We start from the raw sequence: 11,354 nt of genomic DNA on the forward strand, positions 1-11,354 counted from the left end.
GTTTTCCCACCGGAGCATTCCCCCCTGCAGAGGTCCAGCATCTCCCCGCAGGTTTGTCTTTTTTCCTAGAGAAAACCCGTCCTTTAATCCTAACGCTTTTGCCCGAGGGGCTGAGCTGCAGGTGGGGACAACGGGGCCACCTTGATGATGCCACCATGACAAGGGGTCCCACACCCCTCAGGGAACCCCAAAGCCCACCTCAGCTCCAGCATAGACTCAGTCGCTCCTGGGAAATCCAAGAACAAGGCAAATCCATGTCAACCCCTGCACACAACCCCCCCCCCCCCCCCAGGATGTTCCCTATACTAATTATTAAGTGCTATTAATTCCTCAGCTAATTAAGTGCATTAGGCCATCAGATCACCATCAATATGTTATGCGCTGCTCCCCATATCCCAAAAAGACTGGGATGAGGCTGAGGGGTGGGAGATGGAGCTCATCGTCCCCGCCCTCCACAGTCCCAGCTCATCGCTGATGCCCCACTAGGACCAGACTGGGCTAAACTGGGCTGGGGCATCAATGCCACCAGCACACCAGGCTGGTCCATGCATGGGGAAATTGAGGCACGCAGCAGCTATGGCCGGACCCCGCCAGCACAGAGGGGTCTTCGTGTCCCCCCTCACTAAAGGGAGGGCGCCCGGGGTCGTGGCGGCTCCTGCGTTCTCGTTCCTGGACTGTCACCGCCGGCTCACCTGCCGGGGAACAAACTTGCTAAACCTGATTAAAGCTTCGGTTCGGCCCCGGTGAGGAAAAAAAAAAAAAAAAAAAACCACAGAGAAGCACCAAAAAAAAATCCATTTAACCTGTTTTTTACCCAAATCGGGCAGCGAACAGCCCCGCAGTGTCCTGATCCCATAGGATCCCCAAAAGACGGTGACCCAGAGCCCTCCTGCCCGCCCCAGGCAGGGGACAGCCCCGTCGAGGGAAGGGTTAACCCTGGGGGGGCCGGTCCGGCCTGTCCCGCTGGGTGGGTTTGTCCTTTTTCCCGCAGAAAACCCACCCTTCACTGATAATACTTCTGCCCAAAGGGATCAGCCAGCGGCGGGCTGGGGGACACCGCTGCCACCGCTGCCGTCCCACCGTGACCGAGAGTGCGGCACCCCACCACCACTTCCTCGCGCCTTCCATCCCTCCCAAACCCCAGACAAACCCCAAACCAGACTTTTTTACCTCCTTCATTTTATTGCCTGCTCCGGCGGCCAGCGGGGAAGGCTCGGCCCGGGGAGGGGGACCCGGGGAGGGGTGAAAGTGCTTGCGGCTCCTGAGTCACAGCCCCGCGCGTTCTCCGCCGTGCCTCGACACCCCGAACCCCACGCGGGGCCGCGCAGTTCTCTTGGGGGGGCTTCAATTCATCCTCCCCAGCCCACCAATTTCCCCGAGCCCGCGCGTGAAAAAAAAAGACAGATACCAAATGTAATGTGACAATAGAAATCTATTTCTAACAAACATTCAAAGCCATCCGACTTCCTAATCTTTTTGCCTCAAAACAGCTATAACGATAGCGAATGATTATCCCCCACCCCCCATCTCCTCCCTCTCACAATAGAGGCTGGCTGCCGGACCGGTATATAAACCCCGAGAAGTCCCCCAGTATGAACATGAATTTCTGAAAACTTCCTCTGCCAACACCAGTCCCTATTAAGTCGCTCCCGGGACGCGGCTCACAATGAAGTTCGTGCCGGCAGGTAAAAAAAAAAAAAAACCAAACCGACTTTGGAGATACTATTTCCCCTTCTCCCCCTCCCCCTTTTTTCCTCCCCCTCCCCTCCTTTTGCCGGTGATGCCGGCGGGTCCCGGCTGGATGCCGCCGCTGGAGCCGGAGCGGGGGCTCCCGCCGCGCTGCGTCCCCCCCGGGACGAGCATCTCTGGGAATTGGCAGCGGGAGCGGAGCGCGGCGCTGGCGCGGTGCAGCCAACATCTGGACACTTATATAACTGGAAATGCTTCCAAGGGAAAAAAAAAATCTCAAGGAGGGGGGGATTTTTTTTTCTTTTTTGTACTTTTAAATACTTTTCCCCCCCCCTCCTGCTTTTCCTCCTTCTGGGTCTCCCGATGCCTCAAACCGCTGCCGTGCCGGGAGCGGTGGAAGGATGGGGAGGCTGCCAAGTGCAGGAAGGGGGTTGGAGGGAGCAGCCCCCAGCCCAGAAGGCGTTCTGGGGGTCCCACGGGGCAGCACGCACCGGGGACTCCCAACCCGCCCAGATCCTGGCACACGCGGGGCAGAGCCTCTCGCTGCCCAGCTGTGAATGGGGCACACAGCGAGGGGGGCTCGTCAGGGGTCGGGAATCTGCGCCCCGTGCGGAGCGCGCAGGGCCGCGGGGGCGCGGGGGGCAGGGTGTCCCCGTCCCGGGCGGGAGGGGAGCCGCGGCTCAGGACCGGAACACGCCCAGGTAAGTCCTGTCCCACCTGGGCAGGGTAAATAAATCGAGGCTTGGATTACCCGGCACCGCGGCACGTCCGAAGCGCTGACAAGCGCGGGCGACTTCGGCGCTCGTCACGGCCCGGGGACTTCGCCTGGCACGGCACCGCCACCCCGGCGGGACCCTGCCCGTGGCATCCGGGTCACCCAGCGGCGGGGACACCCCGGCCACCCACCCAGACGTTGCCCAGAGCAGTGGCGGGCTCCAGAGGCACTTGGCCTCTCCGGGCAGGGATGGATCCCGGTTTGGGGGAGTCCCAGCGGATTTGGGCTTGCGGAGCGCCGCTCTCAGGAGGGGACGCAGGGGTGACCCAGCTGCCGGAGGCTCAAGGGTCCCCTTGTTCCGCGTCCAGGGATTTCCTGGCTGGAGTCTCTGGCAGCTGCATCGTCTCTCCCCAGGGCTCCTCGGCGCAGCGCCCGCTTCTCAGATAGGGAAACTGAGGCAGGCGGTGGGGCCGGGGGCGGGAGGAAGGAGGGAGGGCACGCCGAGAGCAGGTTTCCTTGCGGGAGCCCCGCTGAGTCAGCCGGGCCGGGGTGGGGCCTTGCTCCCGAAGCGCCCGGACCAGGATAACGGAGGAAAAAGCGTCTTGCACGGTTGATTAAACGCGACAGGTCGCCACCGGGCCGGTTGCGAAATGTGGGAATGCTGCGGGGGCCCCCGCCGGGAAGGGAAGCGGGGGAGCGCCTGCCGGGGGGCAGGTGAGGGGGACGGCAGCGGGATGGGAGCTGCGGCACGGCCGGGACGTCGGAGCGGGGGGTCCGGGGATTCCAGCTGAGCCGGACGCACACCCGAGCGGGATGAGTCCTGCCTCCGGCTGGACACCCTCCCTTCGGGTGCCTGGAACTGGGGTCATCCCGGGCGGATGCCCTGCATCAGCGGCAACGCGACGGGCCACGGCCGCCTCGTCCCGGTCCCCAGCGTGACAGCCGCCTCTCTCCCCACACAGGCGTCGTGCCCTTCGTGGCCCTGCTCCTGCTGCAGCGGCGGCCCGTGGCCGGCCGGGCGCTGCTGGTGAGCGGCTCCGGCTGCCCCGGCCACGGCTTGTGCCGCTCCAACGTGCAGGAGCAGACCCGCAGGCAGGTGGCCCTGCTCAACGCCACCGCCCAGGAGCTCTTCAGCCTCTACGTAAGTGGCGCTTGGGGACGGTCGGGGGTCGGCGGGGGTTGAGCCACAACTGCATGAAAGGGGAGGGCTGGGGACACCGTGGGGATGGTGGTGGGGGGGACACAGGGGACGCGGGGTGACGCTCGCCTCTCCTCCCAGCTGAAGTGCCAGGGAGAACCGTTCAGCAGCGAGAGTGACAAGCTCTGCAACCCCGCCGGCATCTTCTTCCCCGCTTTCCGCGTCAACCGGACGAGCGAGAGGAAGGAGGTGATGGTGGCCATGTACAAGCTCTTCGCCTTCCTCAACGCCTCGCTGGGCAACATCACGCGCGACCAGGAGGAGCTCAACCCCATGGCCAAGGAGCTCCTCGAGCGGCTCCACAACACCACCAAGACCACCCGAGGCCTCATCTCCAACCTCACCTGCCTCCTCTGCAAGAACTACAACATCTTCCAGGTGGACGTCAGGTACGGGGACAGCTCCAAGGGCAAGAGCGCCTTCAAGAAGAAGCAGCAGGGCTGCCAGGTGCTCAGGAAGTACGTGCAGGTCATCGGCCAGGCGGCACGTGTCCTCCTACCTCATCTCAGCCCCTCATGAGCGCCCGCCCCGGCTACGCTGCCTCTCCGCTGCTGGCCGGCCCCCACCGCTGCCTCCTGAATTCCCGCCTTCCTATTTATTACTCGGACCCTACGCAGGCCCCATCCGCCCTCCGGTAATTTATTGCCCCTTGAAGGGGTGAACGCTGCAGCCCGGAGTGTCCCGGGCAGAGCAGAGCCAGCATCCAGCAGGACGAGGCAGCGCATCTCTGAGGAGCATGGGCTGGTCCCAGGATGTGCCTCAGCCATCCCCGGGCTCCCGTGGGGTGCGGGGAGCCGTGGGGACTGGAGGCAGGGCTGGACTCTGTCCCCCACGGACAGATGCCCTTGAGCACCCTCTGAAAGCTGTCACTTCCCTGGAAAAAGGATTGTGAGGAAGGACATTGGGATGAAGTGGCTGGCAGAGATGTGGGGACGCGGGGACATGCTCCTCCTGCACATTTTAAGGCTGGGCTCCCCTGCAAGGAGCCAAACGGAGGGTACTGGTGGCCTGAGCTTGCTGGGGCTGGGTCCCACCGTCTGGGACAAGGCCACCTGTGTGGGACAGTCACCCCACTGTGGAGCATCATCCCCCCGCGCAGGCACGGCGGGGCACGGGATGTCCTCTCCTTTGGAAAAGTGCTTTTCCCATTGGAAGAGCTCTGAATGTGCTAACGGCCAAGAGCTGGGCTTTGCACGGCTGCATGCAGCCCTGGCGTGGGGACAGGGACACAGGAACATGGGGACAGGGGACACAGGGACATGGGGACATCATAGGGATGTGGGACATGGGGACGTGGGGACACGGGGACACAGGACACAAGAACATGGGACACGGGGACATAGGGATGTGGGACATGGGGACGTGGGGACGTGGGGACACAGGGACGGGCCCCAGGCCGGTGGCAGGTGGCGCTGGCTCACTCCTGGCACCAGAGCAGGCTGTGAGGTTTATTAATTACTTCTGGAGGTTTATTAATTACTTCTGTGGAAAGCACAGCATGCACTGAAAACTGACTTTTAATTAATTTTATTATTGATAATAATTAATTATTATTAATAAGAATTTTGGTAATATATTGGTTGAATTCTATTTAAATATTTATTTTTTTATACTTCTTACTCTACTTTTTTTTAAAATAAACCAATAGAAACAGACTATATTTGACTGCTCTTCCTTGGGTGCCTTTTGTGCTCACCAAAAGACACCTCTGCTCCCCCAAAGCACCCTCAGGGAGAAAAGCCCTCGAGGCATTGCTTTGGATCACAGTCCTCTGTCGCCTTGTTCCCGCCTCCCTTCCCACCTGCTATAGGATAGCTGATTGGAAATATATTTTTCCAGGTGGGGGGAATGTTTAAATTGACTCACCAGCTGCTCAAAAGCGCTGGGACGATGCGGGACCATCACGGTGCAGGGATTGTCCTGGCACAGGGAGCATCTTGGTGTGGGTACCGTGGCAGCGTGGGGAGCATCATGGCACGGGCACCATCACGGTGAGGGGACCACCCCAGCGTGTGGAGCACCTTGGTGTGGGTAGCCCCACTCTGGCAACCCTGGAAGTTCCTGGGGAAATGGAGAAAGGCTGGGAAGAGGCCAAGGGAGCTGAGTGAGCATGTGCGAGATGGAGTGGACGCAGCAGATAAAATCAGAGCTGCTTCCCAGGCCGTGCTGGGAGAGGCTCAGCAGAGCTTTGCCGAGGCCAAGACCACCTAAGGCTGCAGCAGTGGCCGGGTCCGCAGCGAGCGCCTCGTATGGGGCTGTATCGGTTAACAAGGGGCTGATTATCCAGGAGACGTTGGAGCAGGATGATGAAATTTTCCTCCTCCTCCGGAGCCCTTGGGCCACTGGCCAAACCTCCCAGGCATGAGACAGCAAGCGGATGAGCTAAGATCCTGTGTGATCATCTCTCGTGTCTCAGAGGAGCCCCGACCTAAAGATCACCACAGAAATTCACCAGTTGCCCCCTAAGCTCCTCTTCCTCTGCCCTGCAGGGCCGTGTTGCCCAGTTGTGACCCTCAGCTCCTATGGGAGGTTGCATGGTGTGGGTTTGACCCCAGACTGGCACTGCCTTGTGCCAGTGGCAGCCTCGTGCTGCACCAGTGGTGACAGCAGGGCCAGCAGTGCCCATTTCCAGCCTGGCCCTGCTGTCCCTTCGTGGAAGGGGCGAATGCCAAAACAGAATGGGCTCCTCCATCCCACAGCTGAAGCACTCAGGGACATGCTGGATGCCGTGGTGTCTCCCAATGCATGATGTGGCCTTCTTCCATCATCCAGCCTGCCACCAGGGAAGGGACCCTGGGTGTCCCCTGTGTCCCTGCCTTAGAGGATGCCCATTTTGGGGTTGCAGCCCATCTGTGGGGCCCGTTTCCTGCCTGCACTGTGGGATACAATGCACTCAAAGCAATACAACCCCCCCAAAAAAAACACAGGCATGGGACAGGGCATCATCACTTTAGGATGGGTATTATGCCCCAGGGCCAGGTCCTGCAGCACTTGTCACCATGGCACCCCGATGGCTGCCAGGGTCACCGTGATCCTGCAGCTGGGGGCACACAGGTGTCCCCATGGCTATTGTTCCTACGGCATTATATGATATTATATAATGACACAGAAATATATAATATTTCCTACGGCATTATATTATGATACGGAAATATATAATATTTCCTATGCTGGGAAGTTCAGGGCTGGACATCCAAACTTAGTCCTTCCTTGTATCAACACCCACAGTTCATTCCCACCCGGGATGTGGAAGGTGCCATGGGGTGCCACCAACCCAGCCCGGGCAGCTCCAGGGCTGGCAGGGCCCGGGGGCAGGGCCGGGCTCGGCGGGGCCGGGAGCTGGGCTGGGGACGATGTCCTGCGCGGGAGCGAGGAGCTGTGCACATCTGGATTTCTCACGCTTGCGTTCAACATCCCTCCTCAACCAGATGGCAAAAATAAATAAATAGAATAAATCACAACCTCCTGACATAAATCGGGAACTCACGCCCCGGCTCTGCGTTTCATGAGTCTCCCTGGAAAACAGTCAAACCCAGGCGAGGACAATGGGTTCACTTCTCCCCTGTGTCGGGTCATTCCCAGTTAAGGCTCATTAGCAGCAGGCGGGGGGTTAACTCTTCCTTCCCTGGAAACGTATGGACAAGCCCCTAAAAATCCCCGAATCCCTTCCTCTACCCTCCCCTGAGGTTTTGGAGTCGGGGCCGGCGGTGGCCCCCGGCTCGTGCCATCGCCCCAGCGAGGCAGGACGCGCTGCTCTGCTCATCCCAGCCCCGGGAGAGATGGAAAGGGCTTTCAATTACCTCAGCCAGCGGCTGATCCCACCCAGCCGGCGCCCCGGGGAAGCGGGCCAGCCCCGCGAGCCGGACCGGGAGCACCGCGAAGGAACCGGCGCTGCGGCTTCCCCAGCGGCACCGGCAGGACCCCGTCTGTGACTCCCCTTCGGCCCCAGGACCAGAGAAACGATGTTGGCTGGGACGAGAGCCAGGAGGGGCTCCGGGGAGCCGTCCGTTGCGATGGGAGCGATGCTCGCGCCCCGATAACGGAGCGGCCTGACCACGGGCCCCGAGCGGCGGGTCAGCGCTGCCTTCGGGGAGCGGGATACGTGAGGAGCCGCTCCTGCCCGCGGTGAAGTCAGTGCCGCTGCCTGGGTGTGACTGACTGACCTCAGCCCTTGGCCCCGCGGCGTGGATCATGTGCTGCCTGACGCCGCGCGAACCCGGCCGGACGGGCCCTGCGCTGCCCCGGGGCCACCGGCCGGACGGGACTTGCCGTCCGCGGGGGCAGGTGCGGGGCTGGGGCACCACCGGCTGCGCGTCCCTTCCGCGGGGTGACCCGCGCCGCATCCCCGGCACCGAGCCGGCGGGAGCGTCCCAAGCAGGGCTGACCTCGCCGGCAGAGCCGGGGGTGGCGGTCGGGTGGCTCCCTGAGAGATGCCAGGTGGAGCATCCCGCTTTCCCCCGTGTGCGCCCAGGCTGGGGTCGGACGCGCTGCTGCCCGCTTCCCCATCCAGGGCTCCCCCCAGGGCTCGGCACTGGCCAGACGCGTTTGGCTGGTGAGCATCCCCCCAGCAGGTCCCCAGGCCGGGTCCCCGAGGACGGGAACATCGCATCCCGAGGGCCGGCTGGAGGCTCCATCCCGGGCTGGCCGCCGGCCCGAGCACGCAAAGCAGAGCCGAGCCCATCTGAAACGCATTCGGGCACTGTTGCTGCAATAGCAGATGCTCCTGCGGGTCGCCGGCCACATCACAGCCCGGCGGAGCGGGAACCGCACGCTCACATGGGAAGAAACAGTTCTTGTCCCAAACGGCTCGAACTCCTAATTGGGGACCAACCGTGACAAATAAACAAGACAATGGGCTGGAGGCGAGACGAACACAACCTCTGTTGCAGGACCCGGCTCCGAGAGCCGCCCCCGTGCCCAGCAGGGGACTTGGCACGGGCCGCAAGAGCCGGGGGGAGGGCAGGGGCCGGGATCCGGACCCCCTGGCAGAGCCACTCTCTGTGTGACACCGCTGGAGCTCGGGGCTGGCTCGGGAGCAGGATGACACATCCCCAGCGGTCCCCCGAGACCCTGGTCGGTAGCTTTGCTCAGCAAGTGTTTAGTCTCATTTGGAGCGGGGTCAACTCCAGCCCTGCGGAGCTGCTGGAGCGGCCTCTCCTTGCTGCGCCCCAGCTTGGGGCTGGCTGGGGACCCCCCGCACGGGGCTCAGGGACCCTTCTCCCTCGGGGAGGGGATGCTTTGGGCTGCCTTGGAGCGACGGGCGTGGTCAGCCCCGCGGATCTGATAGCGGGGTTATCTCGGGGCAGCTATCGCCCTCCAACAGAGACCGGAGCACTTCCGCAGCCCCGGCCGCGCTTGGCACCGATGGAGGAGCCCCGATAAAGTGCTCAGTGCCCTGGCCAGAGCCCCAGCATGCAGAGCACCCGGCCATCAGTGTCCAAAAGGGAGTGAACATCCCGGCTCTTCCGCCCCTGCTCTGATCGGGTCTCATGGGATGTGGAATCTGCCTTGAAGACTGATCCCAAAGCCCAAAATTCAGCAGGACCTGCGAGGCTGAAGGTGTTTGAGAGATCTGCTTAACAAGGCATTTCAGATGGCCTGAATCTACATAATTCCTGGCCCTGAGGGGTAAATCAGGGCTCAAGGGAAAGATCTCGCCTAAGGAAAGGGAGTGCACTTTGTGATGAGGCAGAGGGCTGGTAAAGGTGAAGAAAAGTGTTTGGAAGCAAATCCCAAGCAGGCTCCCAGAAGAGCAGGCAGGCAACACTGGGAGAGACCCACTAGTATGGTGGGGAAAGACCAGCCCTGGAACTAAGCAGGAGCTGTGGCAGGTCCCCAGGGTCCTTGGAGCCAGGGCTGCAGAGAGGGCACACGCCACTGAAGCCCCCTGTACCCCTCCTGCTGCTCCAGCTGGTGGTCTCTGGCCCTGTAGGGCACACGGGGTTGTGCCACGTTTGGCTGCACATCAGTGCAGCTCTGGGGGAAGATGAGCCCCTGCTGTCCCTTTTCCCACTAAAACTAATTCAGAGAGTCAGCAAAAAGAATGGAGATCCCTGGAGAAACAGAGGAAAGGAAAGCAGAGGTTCCTCTCAATATGAAGGGGAAAAGGACAACAGCCCTGGCTGAGACTGATGGGTCTGTCCCTGCTCTTTGCTCTCCCCACACTCTCCAAGCCCAGGGCACAGCAGCACTTCTAGCCCAGTGGCACCACAGTGGAAGAGGGGGACACTCCCAGTTAAAAATTTCCCTGCTCAGGGTTTCACCCAACACCAACAGGGTGTTGGTGAGGACTGCTGAGGACTCCCAGCCTCTGCTGAGGACTCCCAGCCCATGCCTGCAGCAAGGCAGGGATTGAGCCCTGATGGGCACCTTGTGTGTCCTACTGAACTGGGCCACACCTCCCTCACCTGGCTGAGCTCACTACAAGGATGCCAAGCTTCCCCCCTGGCCTTCACTGCATCTGGGACAGGTTTTGGGGCCAGAAGAGTTGACATGTTATTTATTACAACAGAATGAAGTGCTACCTGGCCTGGGTCACGCTCCTCTCTTGTTTCCTAAGAAAACAAGGTGTGCGTGCAATCCCGCCGGGCAAGCGTGTGCGCGCCTGTGGCTGCCAACCAAATTTGACTAAGGGCCCGAGGCTCCAGAGATAGGAAGTTCCTACACGTCTTGTGAAGACAGAAGTGGGAGAGGAGCAAGCTCCAAATGAGGCCCCACAGCAGCAGCATGAACCCAGCCCTTAAAAGCCACCAGAGATTCTCCTCTGCAGCCAGGCACTGTGAGGCACAATCTGCTCCTAGAAGGATTTCTCCTTGCTGTTTTCCCAGCCCAGCATTTCCCACATGGGCTCTGCTGTTGGGGCAGGAAAGACAGCCATGGGTGGGTGAAGTCTGTCTGTTCCCGGCAGCCCTGGTGAGATGCCTGCCAGGCTCTGGGATGGGGTTTTCCATGCGGAAACTGTGGTCACCCCACCTTGGTGTTGCCAAATTGTGCTGGCAAATGCTCCACCTTGGTGCTGCTGTGGGGCAGCTGCTGTGGGGCAGCACTGGCTCTCTGAGATGCTCATCACCCTGGGCTCACGGGTCACCCTGCCACCTTTGGTCCCATCACCCCAGCACCATTGTCACCATTATTCTGACACCACCGGCCCCCATCACCCCGACACGCTGGTCCACATCATCCCAGCAACCACCAGCACCAGTCCCCACCACCCCAGTACCATCAGTTCCCAGCACCCCAACGAGACCAGTCCCCACCACTCCAGTACCACAGGTCTCCAGTACCACCAGTCTCCAGGGCACCAGGAGCTGCAGCCCCTAAGGATTTACCAGTCCCTAGGACAAAGTGAAAGGCTCTCTCCTTTCCTAACCCTGCTGTAATTAATATTAAAGTTTCCTTTGCCCCCTCCAGCATGCCTGGGCAGAGGAGCCCAGCCCAGCTCCTGATGCTGGCGGGGAGAGCTCCACAGTCCCAGCCCCAGGCGCATCCACATCCTCGCATGCTCGCCTTGCAGCCAAGCCCAGGAGGAAACAAGCCCCAGCTGTGCCTCTTCACAGCTACTGTGACCGGGCTCTTCCCCCAGAAGCTCTCGGCAGGGCAGCGGGAGGGACCTGCCCCGCCGTGCCGGAGCTGGGGCAGAACAAGCTGCACTTGGTGGATTGGAGGTGCAGGGTGCAAGTGGCTCCCCACGCAGCAGCCCCGACCTGCCACACCACAGCCTGTGGAAAGCCAGGATAAGACAGGTCCCATCCC

The 11,354-nt window shown here is 61.3% G+C and overlaps 1 protein-coding gene across 1 annotated transcript; it reads left to right on the forward strand.

The window, feature by feature from the left end:
* Window positions 1–1,666: 1,666 nt before the first annotated feature.
* Window positions 1,667–4,200, forward strand: LIF (LIF interleukin 6 family cytokine). The gene is made up of 3 exons (XM_021537364.2): window positions 1,667–1,685; window positions 3,367–3,545; window positions 3,684–4,200. The coding sequence occupies exons 1-3, from the start codon at window positions 1,667–1,669 to the stop codon at window positions 4,119–4,121; spliced, it is 636 nt and encodes a 211-aa protein (XP_021393039.2). The 3' UTR covers window positions 4,122–4,200.
* Window positions 4,201–11,354: the final 7,154 nt, after the last annotated feature.

The sequence above is a fragment of the Lonchura striata genome, chromosome 18 (genome assembly GCF_046129695.1).
Source record: "Lonchura striata isolate bLonStr1 chromosome 18, bLonStr1.mat, whole genome shotgun sequence".
Taxonomy (NCBI): Eukaryota; Metazoa; Chordata; class Aves; order Passeriformes; family Estrildidae; genus Lonchura; species Lonchura striata.